The 23,335-nt window shown below is 46.2% G+C and overlaps 1 protein-coding gene across 1 annotated transcript in view; it reads left to right on the top strand.

Annotated features, from left to right (window-relative positions):
- The window catches only part of SMARCAL1 (SNF2 related chromatin remodeling annealing helicase 1), a 326,034-nt gene that overhangs the window by 250,187 nt on the left and 52,512 nt on the right, over positions 1-23,335 (top strand). Inside the window, exons 12-13 of the mRNA XM_078679275.1 lie at positions 4,365-4,435; positions 5,660-5,762. Of these exons, the coding sequence (XP_078535401.1) occupies positions 4,365-4,435; positions 5,660-5,762 (174 nt within the window). The remainder of the gene's footprint in view (positions 1-4,364; positions 4,436-5,659; positions 5,763-23,335) is intronic.

Below are 23,335 nucleotides of genomic sequence, written 5' to 3'. Positions count from 1 at the left end.
AATTAGTAGAGCCTCACTTCAATACTCCATATCCAAACCAGCCTTTAACTTTGCATAAACACACCCAAGGTAGTGATTCCCTATGTGGAGACCCTCTAATACCCCAAGGGTGAGGGACTGCTTAGTGGACCATGAGACAGGGGGTACCCATGCTAGTGCAGGTACTTCCTTATATGGCCACTCAGGCAATATAGGCTTACCTGGCCAAGGATAGCCTTATCTCCTTTCGTTTGGGGGGGGGGGGGGGGTTGTGTAGGAAGGTGGCTACCTGACTATGGTTACCCCAGATTTTTTGCCTGTGTTTAGCTGGTTTTTTGACTTAGTTGACCTGGTTCCCTGCTAATCAGGGCCCCAGGCCATCTGCTCTCTCTGTAAAATGGATTCCATGTACCCTAGGTACATACCACAATTGGAAATGGACTCCTTGTCAGCCCCTGTATAATGCACTATAGGTGCCCAGGGCATAGGGGCCACCAAGGCCTACCAGGGGCTGCAGCATATCTTTTGCCACCCCTGGCTGGTTCTTAAATTGACACAACTGGCTGATCACTCAGCTGGGGTAAGGTGGTGTAATCACCCCTTGCTTAGATATAGTATACCTATATCTAAACCTATATCTGGACACATATTAACCTGTGAGCCACTCCTATGGAAGGCCTCATCAATCCTGGAGGCAGAGTGCATGGTTTCATGTGAGATGGAGCTCTAGCATGAGCTGAGCCTGTCTGCAGCTGTCGGGAACAACTCCCTAAGCTGTTTCAGGATAACGCCATGCCATATACTCTTAAGTGCCTTATAATCCTCGCGGTTATATAGCAACTCTGGTTTGGCTTTATCAAAACATGTCGTGTAAGGTGTCATACGATTTGGAATACTATCCCCTCGCCAGTTCTGGCGACGGGGATAGCATTCCACCCCTCTAGAGGGGTAAGACATGTTACTTTACTTAAATGCGGTTAATTTCTAAAAGGACCTTAAATCCACAAAATGGATGCCTCTGCCACAGACAAGAGTCTGACCCCCTGAAGCTGACCGAAACTCAGCCAAATGGGGCCTGGACAAAGGGTTTCCTGTTGCAGGGAGGTGTTACACCCCCTCAGACAGGAGATAGTGGATTGTAGCAGGGAGGTTTGAAAGAAACCAGACACTGCATGGGGAGCACAAGGCTGCCCCTTGCATAATCCGGCCAAACCGGTTCTGGGGCACTCCAGCCCTCGTGCCAGGGCGGCCTGGATCAAAGGAAGGGGGTGTATCCACCCACTTCCTGGGTCCCACCCATAGGAGGGGACCTAGCAGGTAATCCAGCCCTCAAAATTAGTATAAGACTGGGAGCAGTGCCAATGCACTTTAGATCATCCTGAAATCACCTTTAAACTAAGAAGACGACTGGACTTCGACATTCTGATGAACAGAAGACTGAAGAGCATCTCCCTTGTGGCCTAGGAGGGGCCACCCTGTGAACACAGGCCCCACCCAGCACCTCGACGTCTGCTTTGCCGCCGCCTCCCGCCGGAGCCCGAGTGCAGAGCCTGACAAGACCCAGCTTCCCAGACTTCTCCCAGCCCGATCCACAGTCCCTGCAAAGAAGGGACCCGTGGAGGCACCGAGAGACGTGGGAGCGGACATCTTGAAAGACCCCTGAGACGCTGACTGCGCAGCACCCGAGGCACCCTCGACTCTGTGCTTTGGGGTTTGAGAAGCCCCACAATCGAGCAGCATTTGCACCAAAGATCAGCCCTCCAGCATCTCCACGATCTGCGTAGGGCCCTTTTGCTTTGTGCCACTCGACTCGCCATCCCGGCCGCTTGTCACGTGGTCAGCGACCATCTTGGCGACGAAACCTACGATTTACACTGTGGGTCTGGTTGCTCCAGATCTGCCCTCGCTCCTGTAGAAAGGAGTACCCGCTCTGACCTTGCTGGTCCGAGTAATAAGCCTTTTTCACTTTCCCCGTGGCTTGCATTAGCCAAGGCTTGTTTGCTTCAATCGAGTTGCCGACACCGCCATCAGCTAGAGCCTTCGAGGGACAGCTCGTGATCGACTCCTGGACGTCCTTGACCTCTTCGTGTCCACGTGGCTGCAGAGAGAAGCAACACCTCATCACCTGTTTGCACCCGACTTTGCCTGGTTCCAATCTGGTTCCACGGTGGTCACTGGTCAGTGACTTTGAACACTGTCCCCTCTGCTTTCAGGTCTTCACCACTTCAGATCCACCCTTGGATCCACCGGACACTTCTCCTTCACATCGCCTGCAGCATCTTCAGCTTCAAGCGCCAAGAACCTGCGTGTCAAAACCCGACGCCACTTCGACCCTGTGCACCCGCTTCCTGTGGGTGAGGTAACTTTGCTCCGCCGGTGTTCCCACACTGGTACACATCTCTAGGGTCTGTGTCTTAAGTTTTGTTCCTCTAGGTTCAGCGGAAGTGTCCTTAAACTTTAACTTTGCAACTTTTACGCACCATTGGTTAACATTGGTGCATGCGTGCGCTTTCCGCACTGCTCCCGAATCCTGTGGGCCTCTCCCGACTTCAGCACTGCTTGTCCTGACTGCTCCCAGCGATTCCCTAGGCCCTAGGCCTAACCACTGTTCGATTGGTATCTCTTATACCACTTGTTTAGTATATGGTTTGAGTGGCCACCCGCCCTCATCCATAATTGTGCAACTTGTATGTTTAAACTGTGCTTTTGATTTAACGCTTGTGCCCCTTTATTCATAAAGAATACTGGGGATTGTTTTTAGTAATAAACACATATATTTTTATAATATATACTTGTGTGGTGTCCTTTCATTTGATATTACAGGATTGTATGTGGTAAAACAGCTCGCTTAACACGACCTCTTAAGTTAAGCCTTTGGGCTGCTTAGTCCATGCTACCCCTAGGATAGCTTGTCTAACAAGGTTGACTTACAACCTGACACCATAAGGGATTGTTTGGTCTGATAATAGGTGGTTCCAGAATTGGAAACATCACCTATCAGGCCAACTTCTCACAGTAGGCTCATCCCCTCTCAAAGTAATAACCCAATTTCATAGATTGCCACCTGGCCAGGTGCAGTCCTTGTATCAACAGGTATGGTGTATAGAAAAATCCGGAGTATACATATTTGTTTGCACTACCCATTACCAAAGAGAGGCAGTATAATGTTTGCCTTCAAGTCAGAATAACCACTCTGGCCATTCTTTTCAGCCTTTGTATAATCTAAAATACATCTTGTAGAATGTAGCATTTCATTGTCTCAGCGAGTACTACTTCTAGAATCTTCGTATACATAAGCCTGTCGTGATTTTTCGTGGGACTCAATTTGTTGCACTCATCCCTATTCCTACAGTTGTCTCAGGTTTCCATGCCAGTCATTTTGACTTCTTCTCTGTCCTACTTCATCTTCCCCAGCGGAGCAGTCTCTACATATTAGACATCAAAAGACTGCTCAGATAGTACCAGTATTTAAAGACGAATATGAGATCATTCATCCAGCCTACCTTTTGCATATTCGTCCACTGGTGCAAGCCAGGCTTTTATATACATCAACTTTCTCTGGATGGGTAGTTGATTGCTGTAGGCGTTGAACAAGCTAATGGCCCCTGCAAGGTGGGCTGCCGCTCCTTTCAGCTGGGGAAGCTGCTAATGCAGCATTCCAAGGTAACGAGCCCATTGCAGCGATTTATTAAGCACTGCTCATATTCGTTCTTTTTTATAGTTATTATTGAGTAATATAATATCTGAGCGTATACTTCTCAGGTTTGGCAAGCAAGGGAGCCAATTTAATGTCTTTGTCCTAGCAGCCTCTCTTTCAAGCTGTGCTGCTTCATATTCTGGTCTGAGGTTATTGATTCTGATGATTTCATTAAGAAGGTAAGATGTATTGCCTCTAATCTTAGGTAATCTTGTTTTAAGGGTAGCTTGATGAAGATCCCATTATAGAGATGACAGGTTTACTTGTCTGTAATTCTAAGTGTGCGTCATGAGTAACTTCATTTTATTCGCAGATATCCCTCTTTGCCTCTTCCTTTATTGGAGAGGTGGCAGGTTTTTACTTATCATTAAATTGAACTGAAATGGCTGCTGGAATGTAGTCCATTATGGGTGACTTCTGGCTCTCAGCCCTAATGAACCATCGTATTTTTTCTTTAAAAACCTCTGTCAATGTGGCTCCTCCATTATCCTTGCTCCTGTCCGGCAGATCCCAGTTCTTTATGCGATGCCTGCATTGTGCCACTGATCCATTGTTTGCTTATGGTGGTTGATTTGTCATTCTTGTTTTGGTTGTTGGTATCTGTTTCTATTTCTCCTCAAATGGATAGCATCTGTAAAAGATTGATCCTAGATTGCTCTTTCATTAACTTCTTTCTTCTTCTTAACAGAAAATTCAGGAGAAAGAAGCCCTTCTCCTCTTCTTCAACAGGACCGCTGAAGCCAAGCTGCGAGCAGTCACGTAAGGCCCTGGTTTCCTATTAGCAGGGGTTCCATTCACAGGCCATGCAAACCACAGCTCTGCAACGAGAGGGCAACAAGAGTTTCTCACATCACATGCTGATACTTTCACATGTAAAAGATGTGAAGTTACTTTAAACTGAAGCATCATTTTCCAGTATCCAGTCAAGCTGTTGGTACTGATGGTTACTGGAGCTTAGAGGCCTGCAAATGATGCTGAGCACACATGTCTTCTCTTCATCTTATGACATTATCTGTGCTAATATAGGTTTCCCAAACATGCGCTGCAGCAAAGTGTATTGTGCGTCACGGGGCCGCTCAAGCTGCGTTATGCTTGCACACATAGATGTATTATACATCTTTAATTTTCACACAGTCTGATTATTGTAGATTGAAAGAACTCAAAGTGTAAACAGTTGCACTGTATTGTGAATGTCTAAATTGATAACACAATAATGAATTATCCTGTTTTAAAATTTTCTTTCTGATACAAAAAGAGCATGTGTGCTTTAAAGTTACAGCCGTGGGCGGATAAAATGGGCATCAGTTGGATGGAGGGGATAGAAGTGTCATAAGCACAAGTGTTCTGGTGATGGAAGAGGGAAGAAGTGATATAAAGTGGAGACATTGAACTTTGGATCCTTGGTAAAGGAGGTTAAAATAATGTTTTTCACCTATTACACATTTAAAATCATAGGTGTCCTCTCTGAGCCAGGTAGGCCTCATTAGGCCAGATTTTCAGGGTAGGAGCAGACTATTTTATTTGTGATTTATTTTTGTAAATTCATCTTATGGATCTCCAAACGATCAGGCCTTCCAGCACCAACATTGGACACACCTGATCTCCGTGAAATCCAGTTGAGAACTAGTCGTTGGGATATCACATTTACCATTGAATCTGCAACATTACTTCTAATTTTCACCCAGTGGCTCTGATGGTAGCCCTTAGTCTCCTTTGCAGCTCCTGGACAGGACACGTTTCTTACACATAAAAGACACCAACAGGTAAAGAGGTGAATTCATTGCAGAAGTAGTGTTTCTAGCTACAGAAGTGGTAGTGCCATGGCTTCTCCCCCCTTGCTGAATCCCTCCTTTGCTGCAAGCGAGTGTCTGGTATTAGTAGCTTGTGGATGTCCACTTTCACAGCAATGGCTGACATCATTGGCTGCTTGTGTACCAATGTTTTAAACATGCATTTGTGTTTTTTTCTCTTTATTTGCTGCAGAGAATACATCCTGGACTTATTGGAAAGTGGGCGAGAGAAGTTTTTGGTATTTGCTCATCACAAGATTGTGTTGAACGCTGTGTGTGAAGAACTGGGGAAAAAGGCAGGTTTATTTCTAACTCTATTTTGATATTTCTTGTTTCTTTACGTATCTTCATCTGCACTAATACATTGGGAAATCTGTGCAGGATTTCTGCTCATTGAGTTTCTAGATTGTGTAAGATTAGCCCTTTTTGCTATTAAAACCTCTATAATTTGTTGTGGAATTAAGGAAAAGGCTTTGAATTATCTTGAACATTTAAGTAGTGGATTTGGCGTCCTTGCTGAGGGGTGTTGCTGCCCTTGACCTGCGGGTGTGCTCTTTTCGCCGTTCCTGCTCCCTGGACTTTGCCTGCTTCTCGCGGCCCCTGCTCCGCGGGAGCCGCTCGTGAGGGGGTGACTTTGGTGCTGATTGCAAAGGAGGCGGAAGAGACTTGCCACCGGACCACAGCGGGACTGCGAGGACCAGCGGGCAGTGCATTGCTTAAACTGCCGCAGCTGGTCCTCTTCCCGCCCCAACCTCCCGGCTCAATAAACCTGCCGAGGGCCCTCACCTCATTGGATTTGTCGTCCTTGCTGAGGGGTGTTGCTGCACTTGACCTGCCGTTCCTGCTCCCTGGACTTTGCCTGCCTCCTGGCCCATAGGAATGAATGGCTAAGTATTCCTTATTAACGAATCTCAATTAGCAGTTTGTTATTAAGGAATATTAAGGAATCGCTAATATTTTATCGATTCCTACCTACATTCAATTTGCGAGTCCTTAATAGCAATTCGTTAAAAATCGCTATTAAGGACTCGCTAAATTGAATTTACCTACATCTGGCCCTAAATAAGCACGCTGTATTAAAGGTTGGCCTGCTGGTGCTCACTGAGCTCTGACTTGATCAACCACGAGGTCCTCCTATCTATCTTCACAGAGCACATGGGTGCTGGGTGATCAGGACTACAATGGAGCTCCAGGCTATTCAGGTTAACCCTGCCCTTCTTCTTATGTCTTGCACAGTGCACTGATGCTCAGTTTTGTCTCCTGCTTTATTTAATATCTACTATTGCCCACTGGGGGACTTAAGTCTTATAGGAAGCATCTCCCTGCATCAGTATGCTGATGACACTTATCTATTTCTGAGGGTTTTAACTGACTGTGATTGATGTCCCATGCGTGAGAGACTGCCTCATGATATAGGGTTGTGGATGTCTGTACTCTTTTTAAAAAAAAAAAAAAAGGAAGAAAATCTCCAACGTCTGCATTCTCTTCGTCCCTACCGCCTCCTGTTCAGCTTAGACTTTCTTTCCTTACTTACTTTATTACTTAGCCCTGCTGTTCTCTCTCCGTTCACATTTTATCTTTGTTAACAAGTGCAAAATGAAAGCACAAGTTTTTACACATGCACAACCCTGACATTCGATTCTTCAATTTTAACCTATCATTGAGATGGATATTTGTATCCACAGATTCCCTGCCTGCATAATCTCCCCAGGCTCCATCTTGCAACTGGAAACTCTTGTAATCGTTCCTTTATGCAAGTAAGTGGTGTCATTGATTCGGTTCCATCATCAGCGAGGATTCACCCATTGATGCTTGGTACAAGTTGAAAGGAACATCACAATGACGGGAAACAACATTGAAGAAAATGAAGAGGTGCAATCACCGTGAAGCAATGCTAGCAAAGCTGTTAATTAAACACCGACAGGCAAGGCAAAAGCCTGCACAGGATATGGCCAGATTTGCCAAACCATCAGGTAGTGGATCAATGACATGAATCCCAGAGGTTGTTCGATCCATCCAAAATTGAAAGTACTCTGAGACTGAATTTGTGTCTTTTACCACTTGAGCTACCAATTATGCAGAATGCAAAGAAAACTGCAATTTATAAAACAATTTGCTGCTATGTGTCCAAAAGGAGTGCAGCTGCAACAAACCGTTTAGAGGATAAATGCTGTAAAGGACTCCCCTCAGATGAAACTCCCTGCAATCACAAAAAATATTCTGAAGGAGTGCAGAGAATGGACTCTCTTCTTTAGTTTGTGAAACTGACAAAACACATCACAAACGAAAAAGCATCTAGAACTAATCTATAGGAAAATAGAAAAATGCCCATCACAAACCAAAATTGAAAAGGTAAAGCACCTGCTCTGGACAAACATCTTTAACTACATACTATCATGATGACAAAGAAAGACACATGACTTTTGTATATCACAAGATTTAACATCCGAGGTCTACCAAATTATAGATGTTTCTGGGATCAAAGAGATTTAAATAAAAAAAGATGTCATTGTTGGAAAACGGAGAAACTCTACCTTGTCCCTTTCTTCTGCAAATGGAACAAATCCTGTAGAAGAGGTCTCTATTGGAAGTCTGCGAGGACTCCGACATCTGAAACTACAAAGAGATGAAACTATGCCTATTAGGGAGCCTATCAACAAATACTTTGGGTCGCGATCTAAACCTTATGATGAAAGAGAAACAACAAATGGTCATTATTAAGGAGTAAGAGAGCCCCAAAGGAAAAACTTTCACAAAAATTTGAAGAATCAGTGGCACAAAATGTAATCCTGTGTTTTCCCAATTCTAGCCCCACATACTCCCAGTTTTCTCTAGACACTGGTCACTCCAAGAGCTGAGGAAATACCATCACAATAGCCAAATAAATCCGAAAAGGCTGTGACAAAGACCCATTATACATAAAAGGACTCTGAATACAGAAACAAGTTTACTCCAGCGAACTTCACTGAAGCCAAAAAATGTTTCCTCCATGAATGACTCCTATGACCTTTGAACATCTCTTAGTTTCTAACATTCTTAGTTATTGCCCTACTCTGACGACGACTTTGATGCTCACTGACTAACCCTACTTGGTCTACATCCGCAAAGTTTACATTTTTGTAAGCTAAGTTCCTTTGTTGACTAAATGCAATAAATAAAATTGAAATGTATATAGAAATCTGCTTGTTGCGTATCTACTAGAAAGAACTTTACTGAAAGTAAGTAACTTATTTGTTCTGTTTCTGATTTCCATTTAGTGGCTTCAGCTCTGGTTATTTTATGATTGGATGATCGGAATACACGTATTGTAGATTTCTCTTGTACTACAGTTGGCCTTCTGAGATTGGTGTTCCCTGCCACTGTATGAATAAATTGACTGCCTATATGTTTTCATTCACACTTTTAAGTTGGCATGAATTGGTGATGAGGTACTTACCTGGGCACATCAGCCTTCTAAACTCTTGTTAGCAGGTGGTTCCTGAGCAACCTGCAACAACTAAAGAAACCGGGAGCCGACCCCCTGAATTTATCTAATTATCACCCCATTTCCTTGCTCCCCTACAAGGTTCTGGAGGCACACGTAGCAAAGTGCCTATCCAACTTCATAGAACACCCTGAATACCTAGATCCCCAACAAGTGGGCTTCCACCCCGCCCACTCCACAGAGACAGTGATTATCGCAGTATTGGACGCCTTACCTGCTAACGCTGATAATGGCATCCCTCAGGCCCTGGTGCTCCTAGATCTGTTGCCGCGTTTGACACGGTCAACCATAAAATCCTGATGGACCGTGTTAGACGTGCAGGCATCCAAGGGTCAGCTCTCGATTGGATCGGCTCATTTCTCGAGGGCTGTACCCAAGCAGTACGACTTGCCCCATTCACCGCCCCTAAAATCGCGACTACGTGTGGGGTCCCACAGGGATCGTCACTATCCCCCCACGTGTTCAATTTGTATCTCCTGCCCCTGATCCAGTCCTTGAAGGACAGGACTGGCAGACGGAACTTGGATCCCCACCCGCCCCGTCCTCCTCTGTCAAACGCCTATGGGTTAGCATAAATGACGATCTCTCACTAAAATCTCAAGTAGGGGCAGTGGTCTCGGCCTGCTTTTTCCACCTGTGCAAAATCAGGAAGATCAGCCATCTGCTCACCCACGCAGCACTGATACAGGTAGTGATTGCCTTGGTACTTTCACACCTAGACTTTGCCAATTCAATCTACCTCCGCATGCCACTCTACTTAATTAAATGTCTCCAGTTGGTCCAGAACCAAGCTGCGAGACTGATCCACAAGCAAGCAAGATAGCAATCTGCCAGACCCCTACCACATAAACTCCCCTGGCTCCCCATTTCCCAACGCGCGGCATTCAAATTGGGTTGATTAATTTATAAGTTTCTATACTGCCGGAGCCCTAAATTCATCAACTGCCTGTTATCTAGGTATACCCCATCCTGCAACCTGCTCTCAGCCCACCTTCAGCTGTTAAACACCCCTGCCTTCAAGTTAAAATGCCAGGGAGGATGCAGGTGTGCCTCCTTGGCCCCCCCAAATTGTGGAACTCTTTTCCACTGGAGATCTGGTCTTGTAACAACCTTATGAGCTTCAGGAAATTGCTCAAGACATGGCTGTTTGGGCAGGCACATGAGTAAACTCGCCCTTGGTTCGACACACTATAGAGCTAGTGCCATGAAACCATCCGGTTTACGTGCGCTGTAGAAATTCTTTATAACATAACATAACATGAGTTTAAAAATCCCCACGTCATGCACACTAAATATTCTTCTGTAGTAGGGGATCTCTGTGGATAGTCATAATCTAGTGAATAGTCCCGCCCATGTGCGTGGACCCCGGAACAATCAAAAATAATCTCTTAAAGTGTCGAAAAAATGCGGAACTGCACAGACACTTAAGAGAGAATTTAAAGACCGATAATGCAGCCTATAAAAGCTACACTGTCCAGTACTTCAACTAGAAATTCCACCACAAAATCCACAAAACAGCAAAGCCTGTACAGATTTCCCTTGCTTCAACAGCAAACACCCTCTGGAATGATAGAGAGGAGGACCTGGACAGACAAGCCCCATAGGCTGCCATTATGTGGCTCAGAACAGGATACTGTGCCTTTAAGAGAACCTTCCAGAACTTCACAGTATCCCAGAATGCACTGCAGGTCCCATTTACTTTCAGTTCTTTTTTCCGGCTCCTGCAAGCAGGACCCTGGAGCATTGAGCTCTCCCTTTTTAAGGGTTTATTGGTGATTTTTCACTTTGTTGTTCAAGTTAAGTGCTTTTAAGTACTTTGGTGCTGTTCTTCTTGGTGTTTTGCTCCTTTTGAAGTCAAATATTTATTTATTTATTTATTAATAACATTTCTAAAGCGCGAACAAAGGCCCATGGGCGTCTCGGCGCTAGGATATCTGCAGTATTTAACCGGAGAGGGAGAAACTGGGGTTAATGATTAATAAGCCAGGTCTTGAGTTGTTTGCGAAAAGACCAGAGAGAGGGGCTTGTTTTTATCGAAAGTGGCAGTGTGTTCCATAATTTAGGAGCTGACACCAAGAATCTTCTGTCACCCCAAGTGACCGATTTAGTACGAGGAATCGTAAGGTCTTTTGAGGTGGAAGAGCGTAGTGTTCTGTGGGGACAGTAAGGAATCAGATTTTGAGTAAGAAAGACTGGTCCCAGGTTGTGCAACGCCTTGTACACGATACACAGGGTTTTGAACTTTATCCTGTTTCTGAAGGGTAACCAGTGTAAATCTCTTATGGTTTCTGAGGCAGATAGATATTTGGGAATCTTGCCCAGAAGCCTAGCGGCTGAATTTTGAATGGTCTGAAGTTTGTTTATAACTCTTCCCTGTGCATTTATGAACAAGGCATTGCAATAATCCTTAGTGGATAATACCAGGGAGGTCACCAATGTTTTGCCAGCTGTGGCAGGAAGGAAAGGGGGATTTTTTTTGATAAGTTTCAGTTTGTAAAAAGCAGAGGAAGTGATTTGATTGGCATGTGGGACGAAGTTAAGGCGGTCATCGAAGATGACGCCCAGGTTCCTCACCTTACTGACTGGCTTAGGGGGAGGACCTAAGGACACGGGCCACCAACAGGATGACCATTCAGGGGTAAGATGTCCGAAGATGACTACTTCCGTCTTGTCGGAATTTAATTTAAGGCAATTGGAGGCCATCCAATCCCCAATTGCCAACATGCCCGATTTAAAAACCTCAGCTATTTTATGGCCATCATTTTTGATGGCGAGGACCAACTGAGTGTCGTCTGCATATGAGGTAAGGCTCATCCCGTAAGCTCGAATGACGTTAGCTAAGTCCGACACGTAGATATTAAAAAGTGTCGGACTTAGGGATGAGCCTTGAGGTACCCCACATGGCAGCGACAGAGTGGAAGAATAAAAAGGTCCTAGAGTGACCACCTGAGTCCTATCGGCCAAAAATGAGGCCAAGAGTTTCTTGGCAGTTTGTTGGACACCCATGTTTTCGACACGGTCGATCAGAGTTGCATGATCGACCGTGTCGAAAGCCGCCGATAGATCAAGCAGTATTAATACTGCTGTGCCCCCAGCATCACGGATGGATCTAATATCATCCGCGGCTTTAATCAATGCCGTCTCCGTCCCAGGGAATCGGCGGAAACCAAACTGGGATTCATCAAGTAAATGGTGTTTCTCTATAAAAGCAGAAAGTTGTAAATTCAATGCTTTTTCTGCAATTTTTGCCAGAACTGGGAGACTAGCGATTGGGCGGTAACTCTTTGGGTCGGTCATATCCAGATTTGACTTTTTTAATAATGGTTTGAGAAGGTTTTTTTTAAGAATGGCTTGGTAAATTCCAGTCCTAAACATGGAATTGCAAATTGAAGTAATAGCTGGGAGAAGCACCTCAATAACTGGTAAAATTACTTTAAAAGGTCAAGGGTCAAGTGCCGAGCCTGATCTGATCGTAGATAAAATGTCCGCTGTCTGGGAGCTGGAAATATCTGCAAATTGAGTGAGAGTGGAACCTGTGCGGTTGACAGGAGTCGTTATGGGGGGTGTATCAGTGTTATTTGAAAAGGCCGTGTAAATGTCATTGACCTTACTAAAAAAGAATTTGGCCAGGGCGTCACATAGCAGTTGGGAGGGAGGTGGTGTCAGATTAGAAGAATGACCAGCTAACTGTTTAGTAGTTTCATACAGGGCCATATTAGAATTAGAAAAAAAACTTTTTCTTAGCCTCACTGATCATAGATTTATATTTAGCCACCGTTTCTTTGTACAGCACTTTGGCTTCTTCAGAATAGTCTTTTCGCCAATGCCTTTCTTTATTCCTGCACTGTTGTTTTTGTGTTCTTAAGACCTCCGTATACCAGGGAGCCGAAGGGGCAAGTCTATTACGGGACCGCTGTTTGACCGGGGTCAATGAGGTGGCAGCCGAACCCAGCCACTCATGATATTGAGTGGTAGCAATATTGGGGTCAGCTGATAAGGAGGGAATGGAATTAGTCGAGAGCATATTAAGGTTGGTGCTATTGATATCGTTCCACGCCAAAAATGGTTGACGGTGGATTGAGGATACTGTGGGGGCACTAGAATCGTGAAAGGTCAACAAAGCCAAGATTGCATGGTGGTCAGACCAAGTGAGGGGAAGGATTTGAGAAATATGGAGATCATCTGAATTGGAAAAAATGCCGTCCAATATATGGCCTCCGTCGTGTGTGGACGATTTGACCAATAATGGAAGACCAAAGGTTGCCATGTCAGCGATTAAAGAAGCAGTGTCTTCATCCTCGGTTTTATCGAAATGAAAGTTAAAATCTCCTAAGACTGTTAAAGAGTTATCAAGGGCGGACGATTCTAGGATAGACCTGAAGTCAGAGATGAAGCCGGCCCTTGATCCCGGTGGTCGATACAGGAGGATCCCTTTAAAATTATAGGAGGGAGTCAGTTTAATAGAAAACTGTATGGCTTCGCAAGACAATGACAGAATCGTGGTAGTCCTCACCGTTAATATGTCACGAGCAATGATCGCAATACCACCGCCTTTCTTGCGCTGTCTATCCAATCTATGGATAGAAAAACCCTTAGGAACGGCAATGACCAAATCTGGATCGGAAGAGTCATCCATCCATGTTTCAGTCAAAAATAAAATATCAAAATTTTTATCCTCGATTAAATCAGCTATGTCCTGTCGGTGTTTGCCGAGCGAACGGACATTGGTAAGGGCGATGGAATAGGACTTGGATGAATTGTTTTTGGTCTTGGAAGACGAGTTGATATGGAGGGGTATAGATGTTTTACAGCAGTGACAGTACGGTATGGAATTTCCAGTGAGAAACGGTGGATCAAATGTAGGACATACCTGAGAATGATGGTGACGCAACCTCAGGAGCTTGGCAGATGAAGAAATGACTCGTGAGGCCGGGAGACCCGAAACAGGGGGAGTGGCCCTAGGCCCGGTCCCGGCGCAGACGGGCTTGCCTTTGGCGCGCCTTCGGCGCGCCACTGGCGCGCCCGCTGCGCCAGCCCGCTGCGCGGACGGGAGGGTCTGCTGTTCATATACATGGTTGGGAAGGTGGGAGGAGGGTGGGAGGAACGAAGAACTAGAGCGCCAGCCTTCCCCTGACAAAGATGGCGGCTGAAGTGGCTGCAATGCGTTACCAGCGCCTAGTATCGGCGGCGCTGTACCAGGGCAGTTCCAATGACCACCTCGGGCGAAGCAATCTCGCACCTAGGTGGGAACTATATTTTAAGAATGGTCAATTAAAATAATTACACTTTTTAAAATCGTTATTTTAAAATCAATAACGAGCAGTCATTCATATAAATCAAATTCAAGGGCTCAAGTGTGGCAAAGATCCCCCGGCTTCCACCTCAGGGGTTTAAATGTGCAAAATTTCACGAGGGTCTGTAGGCACGCCCTTAAGTATCCTGGGAGGGCGGGAGGAACGAAGAATTAGAGCGCCAGCCTTCCCCTGACAAAGATGGCGGCTGAAGTGGCTGCAATGCGTTACCAGCGCCTAGTATCGGCGGCGCTGTACCAGGGCAGTTCCAATGACCACCTCGGGCGAAGCAATCTCGCACCTAGGTGGGAACTATATTTTAAGAATGGTCAATTAAAATAATTACACTTTTTAAAATCGTTATTTTAAAATCAATAACGAGCAGTCATTCATATAAATCAAATTCAAGGGCTCAAGAGAGGCAAAGATCCCCCGGCTTCCGCCTCTGGGGTTTAAATGTGCAAAATTCCACGAGGGTCTGTAGGCACGCCCTTAAGTATCCTGGGAGGGCGGGAGGAACGAAGAACTAGAGCGCCAGCCTTCCCCTGACAAAGATGGCGGCTGAAGTGGCTGCAATGCGTTACCAGCGCCTAGTATCGGCGGCGCTGTACCAGGGCAGTTCCAATGACCACCTCGGGCGAAGCAATCTCTCACCTAGGTGGGAACTATATTTTAAGAATGGTCAATTAAAATAATTCCACTTTTTAAAATTGTTATTTTAAAATCAATAACGAGCAGTCATTCATATAAATCAAATTCAAGGGCTCAAGAGAGGCAAAGATCCCCCGGCTTCCGCCTCAGGGGTTTAAATGTTTAATATGCCTGCATTATTTGACAAATGCCCGGAGTGCTCCAGGAAGAAGGCAAAGTCCGATCCCCATGAGGTGTGTATCCTCTGCCTTCCCTCTTCCCACATCCCAGAGGAGTGTGAGATTTGTCAAGGCTTCTCTGGCAGGACCCTGAAGGAAAGACAGAAGATCAGGCTTCAGGGCCTCGAGGAAAGAAGGCTGAAGGCGCAAGGTGGGTCTGGAGGGGCTTATTCTGCCCATGCTGAGGCCTCTGGGGGGCTTCCCAGGGGCAGGAAGACCAGCAAACGTTCCCATTCTCCATCTGAGTCGGTTGCACTGACTACGACGTCGAGAGGGATGACTACGGTCTGTTCCCCGTCTCCCCAGGGCTCTGGGTCGAAGCGACGTCGACGGTCGACGTCGAGGGAGTTACACAGACCGGCGTCGAAGTCTCCTTTGATGATTTCGTCGTCATCGACGTCGAGTGATCGACGTCAAAGGGCCCGGCGTCGGCGCTCGCCGTTGGCGAAGAGGAAACGATCGTCGTCGAGGGGATCCTCGTCGTCGAGTTCGCCGTCGAGGCGGAAGAGGTCACTGTCGAGGCGGAAGAGGTCGCCGTCGAGGCGGAAGAGGTCGCCATCGAGGCGGAAGAGGTCGCCGTCGAGGTCGCCGTAGAGGCGCAAGAGGTCGTCGTCGAGGCGCGAGAGGTCGTCGTCGAGACGCAAGAGATCGTCGTCGAGACGGTCGTGGTCGCCGTCGAGGCGGACGAGGTCGCCGTCGAGGCGTGGAAGACAGTCGACGTCGAGGAAGGGACGCTAGACGTCGAGGGACCTGCGCTCGCCGTCTGGTCACCGTTCTTCGACGTCGAAGAAGCGTGGTGAGAGGCCTGATGCTGTGGGAGGCTTGCCAAAGTCCAGGTCTGGAAAGGAAGGCGGATCACCGGGATCGGTGTACTCCGAGGTGTATACTCCCTCACAGAAGCATGTTATGCCTCCGCCTCCGTTGCCGAGGGGTCTCCCTCCGAGGGCTCCAACCCCCCTCCTTTGCCTCCGCTGCCTCCACCTGTACCTCGGCCTCAGGGGCCTGATAGGCCGCCCCCGGTTCCTCCGAGGTCGGTCTCGTTGCCCAGGCTTCCGACCCCTCCCAAGGGGACTCCTAAGCCGCAGGCCCCGTCCAAACCCAGGACTCCCGCCCCGGGGAAACCGGCGGAGCGTCCCAGGCCTAGGAAATCGCAGTCACGCTCCGGACGGAGAGGAAGATCGAGGAGTCGACACAGGTCCTCCACTAGATCTAGGCATCGCCATAGGAGGCGAGGATCCAGGTCCCGTACGGACTCCTCCAGGACTCGCTCATATTCGCCGACCCTGTCTGATTCCCCAGAGACAAGGGTGTCTCCGGTGGACGACATCAGCACATTCCAGGAGGTTCTCCTGAGGGGGGCTACAAAATTGGGCATCACGGTGACGGCTCCTACCCCTACGACGTCCGTGATATTCGAGACACTTCACAAGAAGCATCTGTCTCGCCCTCTGCTGCCATTGGTGCCAGGATTGGTTGAACCTGCGGAGGAGCTGTTCCTTACACCGGCGAGTGGTGGTGTTCAGCGGAGAATCTCCTAAGAGGGGTTCCCTTCCACAAGGACATTCCCACTCAGACTATCGTGACGGATGCTTCTCTCCAGGGATGGGGATCGCACTCCGGAGATTTACAGATTCAAGGGACGTGGTCCCCGACGGAGTCCACGTACCACATCAATTTCCTAGAACTCAGAGCTGTTCACTTGGCACTGAAGGCTTTTCACCCGTCCTTCCAGACCAACTCTCTGCTTGTACAGACGGACAATACGACCACGATGTATTACCTCAACAAGCAGGGGGGTTCGAGATCACGCACCCTGTCGCAGGAGGCGCAGGCGATCTGGTACTGGCTTCTGGCTCGAGGACTGACGATAACGGCCACCCATCTGCCAGGTGTGCAGAATGTTCAGGCAGATGCACTGAGCAGACTGATTCAGGAAAACCACAAAAGGGTCATAAACGACGAAGTACTAGGAGAAGTCTTCGCAAGTTGGGGAACTCCAGACGTAGATCTGTTCGCCACCGCCGAAAACAGCAAATGCCGAGACTTCGCCTCCAGGTACTATCAGCCGGGGACGCTGGGGAATGCATTATGGATCAACTGGTCGAACAGCTTTCTGTACGCTTTTCCACCCATTCCCCTGATTCCGACGGTTCTCATCAAGCTGTCCCAGTCCAGGGCGCGGATGATACTGATTGCCCCGGAATGGCCCAGGCAGTGGTGGTTCACGGACCTGTTTCACCGGTCTCTCCTTCCTCACATGAAGTTGGCGTGCAGGCCGGACCTTCTCACGAAGTTCGGGGGGCAGATGTTGCACCCCAACCTCTCGTCTTTGAGTTTGGCGGCATGGCTCCTGAGAGAGTGCAATATGGCCATCTTAGTCTCCCAGAAGATTGCATGGACATACTGAAGGAGGCTAAGCGCCCTTCCACTAGGACTTCTTATGCTTACAAGTGGAAGAGGTTTTGTATCTGGTGCAAGTCCAAGAACTATGACCCGACGACATGTAAGGAAGATGTCATCCTTCCGTACCTTTTACATCTGGCGCAGTCTGGCCTTAATGTCCATTCCATTAAGGTTCATCTGGCTGCTTTGACTGCCTACAGGAAATGCCCTTCACAGACTTCCTTCTTCCAGATCCCTGTGATCAAAGACTTTTTGGAAGGCTTGAAGAAAGTGTTCCCTCCTGTCAGGCTTCCTTCGCCTTCATGGGACTTGAATGTGGTGCTGTCCAGACTGATGAAGGAGCCTTTTGAACCTATTCATAAGGCTTTGTTGCAGCACCTGTCCTGGAAGGCGGCGTTCCTCGTGGCCATTACATCGGCCTGCAGGGTGAGTGAAATTCAGGCGTTGTGTTGCCAAGAACCTTATACTGTATTTCATGCTGCTAAGGTTGTTATGCGTACTCACCCTAAATTTCTTCCCAAGGTTATTTCTGATTTTCATGTCAACCAGACTATAACTTTGCCTACGTTTTCCTTCATCTCCAGCGGAAAGGTCTTAACATTCCCTGGATGTTAGGAGGATGTTGAAATTTTATCTGGATAAAACCAAAGATATTCGTAGGTCAGACCAATTGTTTATCAATTACGGATCAGTCAGGACGGGTCTTGCTACCTCTAAACAGTCCATCTCGAGGTGGATTGTGTCCTGCATACAATTGTGTTACCAAAAAGCTAATAAGACCTTAGGGGGCAAACCTAAGGCTCATTCCACCAGGGGCAAAGCTGCCAGGACGGCTTTGCTTCGTAATGTTCCAATTGCAGAAATCTGCAAGGCGGCCACTTGGAAGTCGGTCCATACCTTTGCTAAGCATTACTGTCTGGACACTGATGCCAGGGCAGACGCTCAGGTTGGGCAGGCTTCGCTGCGAAATCTGTTCGCACAATAGTGGTGTTTTTTCTCGTTTCTCCACCGCCGCTTTGGTGTGGGGATGGGCTTGCCATTCTATTCACTAGATTATGACTATACACAGAGATCCCCTACTACAGAAGGAGTAGTTTCTGTCCTGTAACTCCAGTTCTGTAGTAGGGGTATCTCTGTTATAGTCATAAGCGCCCGCCCTCCTCCCCGGTGGAGAGAGATATTCTTGTACGGAATGCTACAGGTCTTGCGTGTTACGCCTTCAAAAAGAACTGAAAGTAAATGGGACCTGCTGTGCATTCTGGGATACGGTGAAGTTCTGGAAGGTTCTCTTAAAGGCACAGTATCCTGTTCTGAGCCACATAATGGCAGCCTATTGGGGTTGTCTGTCCAGGTCCTCCTCTCTATCATTCCAGAGGGTGTTTGCTGTTGAAACAAGGGAAATCTGTACAGGCTTTGCTGTTTTGTGGATTTTGTGGTGGAATTTCTAGTTGAAGTACTGGACAGTGTAGCTTTTATAGGCTGCATTATCTGTCTTTAAATTCTTTCTTAGGTGTCTGTGCAGTTCTGCATTTTTTCGACACTCTAAGAGATTATTTTTGATTGCTCTGGGGTCCACGCACATGGGCGGGACTATTCACTAGATTATGACTATAACAGAGATACCCCTACTACAGAACTGGAGTTACAGGACAGAAACTACTCCATATCTGAGTTGCTTTCTTGTTACATGTAGGGTAAGAATCTGCGTCTTTCTTCCTTTAGTGAGTATCATCTTCCTTTCCACATATAGTTTGACAACCCTATCTGATTATGTGAACATATTTTTCTCTGTTATTTCTGGGGTTTTGGCTGGGTGCTTAATTTTGTTTAATTTTTTTTTTTTTAGAGTTTTATATAGCGCAAACTAGACTCGGGACATCTGGTATCGGAGCGCTTTACATGAGCACCAGTTTCGTTACATGAGGGCGCATTCATTTTTGTTAGGCACGAGGAGATTAAGTGATTTGCCCACAATCACAGGATGTTAAGCATTGTTGCCGAGACTCGAACCCGTTTTCCCAGCTTCAAGGTGGATCGCTCTAGCAATAGAGCTATATACTCTCCCACGAATTTGTTTACATCGTTAAGCTGTTATTTTAATTTTTGAAATCACATAATTATTTGGTTTGTTTTTATTTTTTTTGTAACTATTTTGAATTTTATACACTTTCAAAATTGCAGCACGATCCACTACCCTTTTGCGTGAGGCTGGCATATAAAAACTAAAATTAGATGAAAATAAAGCTGATAAGCGCATGCCCTCTTTAATATGTAAAGAGAATGTTAAGGCAGATACTGCACCTATTTCACACCAAAGAATGCCAGTACATTAATTTTCCCATAGTGGAGCTAAGCCGCCACAACTAAAAAGGCCTTCAATATATTCCATGTAATAGGGTAATGAAACAGTAAGTAATGGGTTTCCAGGAAGATGTATTTGGTGGTAAGGTAATGGTTTTGTTTGTAGGTCCTCCGTTCAATTTCAAACTGTGATTGCTTTTTGTACGAGAAAGAATGAGGTGATTTTAGAAAGCTTGGAAACTCATTTATTACAAATCCAGCACCTGAAACATATTATTTTTGGCTGTTTATAAGTATATTTGAAGACATCATGCAATGTCAATCTCCACAAAATGTAAACTTTTTTCATTTATGTCTTGTTTTCTAATTTACACACTAAACTTCAGAAATATTTTGCGGTCCTGGGATTGGAGAACAATGATTTTGCTAGCTTTGTTAATTTAGCTTCACAAATCTCATTCATTAACCTTGATGTCCAGACACCAACCATCTTAGACTGAAAACAGATAGGTTCCGCATGAAAACCTATTATCTAAGCAGCTAATAAATCCTCTTGTATGTCCTCTACTACTAATCGAGCAGCAGAAGTCCAAAGTTTGCTGTTCAAGGAGCAACGTGCTATGCTAAGTGCAGAGTATGCAGGGCGCGGGCTTGGGATGTGTCATGGCTACACTGAAGGGCAGAGAGACTCAGCTGGGCATATGGATGTGCTACCAGAAAAGCATCCTGATTAGGTTGCAGCACAGTGCCGTTAGTATTGATTTAGACAAATGTAGTGTTGGTATTGGAAGCATCCGGCTCTGTTGTCACAGCCTTAAGTCTCAGGCTCTATGTAAGTGAGAGTCTGTGGCCGCAGGGGATATTGGAGCAGTCTACACTGCAAGCATGTACTATCTTTTTCTTGACCTGAGTAACAGAACTGTACTATGAGGTTTGTAGCAGGGGTGGCTTGGGGCGTAACCCAAAAATCATTATGGTCCTTAATCCACTTATGTGCCATATGCGTAACCTGTCGGATGGCTCTGCAATCTAAGATAATAGCTGCTGGTAGCAGCACAATATCTGGTGCAGAGATATGAGAGATGTCTCTGGTATTAGCTACATGAGTGCCAGTTATATTTGTAAGAGAAGGAACTTTGGAAATCTGTGCATTATGAGTAGTTGCATTGCATTGAGCATATATAGCAACAGTGAACACCAATGGTGGTACACTTATACTAGATAGGAGCTTTATTTGGTCGTTTTTTAAGATCTTGACAATGTGAGTCTATTGGTGTATCATTGGTGCTTTAGGACATGTGCAGTAAGTATGTTAGTACTTTCACCTAATAAAGCTTCTGTGGGCTCGGACATCTGAAGCAAGGTCAGCTGCCCAAAGCTTAAGTGTACAGAAGCAGTTGCCTGCTTGATAACTCCACAGTTTAATGTTGGCACTTGTGCTGTCTATGCACCTTGAGTGCTTTTTCTGCTGTCCTTTTTACATTTGTAACTTGTGTTACTCGACTGTGATTAAAGACTGATGTTTGTGCCTCCAGTTGAAAGGGATTTTTATTTCACCAAAACCTTGTTACTGTAAGATATGTTGCATGACAAAACTTTTGCAGTCTAAGATTCAAGCACATTAAATACATACATCCCTGCACTGTAACCACAGTCTGTGTAATTCATAGAGTCAGTGTAATATGAGGGTAGCATTGTGATATAAGATATTTGACCCCAGGAATGCAGCCTGTACAATGTATTTTAACTCTGCATCATTATTAGATTATTTAGAAAGTGTTTAATGTGGAAAAACAAAGTCTAGTCTATAATTAGAGCCATTAGAGTCTGTGCAACCTAAGAATAGTAACTGCAGTGGGTGCACTACAGAAGGGTAGTACTACGCCCTACAAATGGAGTATTATCTTCTGTACCTGCTGGTTTAACCTCACACCCTGGTTCTCATCTCATTGCACAAAGTCCTGGTAGAAGTGTCATGCAGATAAAAAATGGTGTGCCTCATATACAAGGCACACAACATAAAGTCTCGGTAATTCTTGGCCAAAAAGCTTAAACTTTCAGGAGAATGCAGGGATTTTCTCACCTGTGATTGGAGATCCTTCACTGTAAGAAACAACTAACTCTTAACAGTCTTTCTCTGTCAGTACCTTAAAGGTTTGTAATTGTCTCCCTCTTCCTCTTTCACCCCTGTCTACCTATGTAAGTATGTCGTGTAGTTCCTATATATTCCCATACAGAATCTGCGCATTCAGATAACATAAACTATGGGTTTGGGGGGAGGCTGGTTCCGAGCACCCCCGCTGAGAATGTTGACCTGTTTGCATAAGCTGGCTCACAGTGCCACTAGAATCTCCTCTTATCGGGAAGAGAATAGTTTCTGGCAACCTTAGAACATGACAACCCTGATCCCTCAGAATCGTGGAAACAATGTACTACTTTTCGTTCAGTCACTCGTGCTCACTTATTCGGTTTCAAGAATGTATCAAGACTAAAGCCCTTTCATTAACATATAAAACCTTGAATAATAACGCTCCAGAAAGACTGGGCAAGCTGCGGTCGACCTGGGAGGGTAACCTGGGGCGCGCTGGAAAACATGGCCAGGGAGGAAACCCTAATGTTCCACAGGGAGATGGCGATCAAATCACGACTTTGCCTCGTACAATATAAAATATTGCATAAAATATACTATGACCGCGTTCCACTGCATAGGATGTGGTGAGCAGAGTACCCTCGATGCCGGAGATGGGGGCATAGTGAGGGCGATTTCTCCCATATCATTTGGGAATGCACACAGATACGAGCCTATTGGAATAAGGTGCTGAGGTCATTGCATAGGTCTTGGGAGGGTGGGATGTCTGCTGTCTCTGTGCTGGGTTTGGCGAATTCTTTTACCACATCAAAACGTTTTTTAGTTTTGAGTGTGTTGACATTAGTCCTTCCTTGTAGGGCTGCTTTCTTTGTTGTTCAAATGAGATGGTGGTGTGCGTTGACACCAGTTTTAACAGCTTAGTGGTCTTCCGGAGTCTTGCTGATTCTCCATCTCTTCTCAAGCCGTCTACAGGTGCGCCTGGACTCAGGACGGGCGGGAGAGAACCAGCTGGCTTTTTTAGAGTGTTACTTTGTGTCGATGTAATTGGAGATCCATCGATAGAGGTTGCTTGCTGAGGTATTGGCATATATGTCAATGGAGGGGTTTTGCTGAAGGAGGTGGTGAGATGGTCTTCGGTTACCTTGTTCCAACTTCTGCGAGGATAGCGGTGGGTATGGTGGTGTACGGTGGGCTTGGTGAAGGAGAAGTGGGCGCAGCAGTGGTCAGTGCACATGAGCTCGGATGTGTGGCTGAAGGCGAGGTTGATGGGGTCGAGCGTGTGTCCTGCTGAGTGGGTTGAGGTTAAGATCAATGTTCTGACAGAACATTGTGACACCTTTCCATGTCGGACAATCCATCCCCATTCCAGCATTCTTAGCACCACCTCTCTAAAGAGGAAGAGAGGCTTCACAACTTGGACCCAAAGCAGCCC

This window comes from Lissotriton helveticus, chromosome 3_1 (genome assembly GCF_964261635.1).
Source record: "Lissotriton helveticus chromosome 3_1, aLisHel1.1, whole genome shotgun sequence".
NCBI classification, from domain to species: domain Eukaryota; kingdom Metazoa; phylum Chordata; class Amphibia; order Caudata; family Salamandridae; genus Lissotriton; species Lissotriton helveticus.
This window is presented reverse-complemented; position numbering and strand designations above follow the sequence as displayed.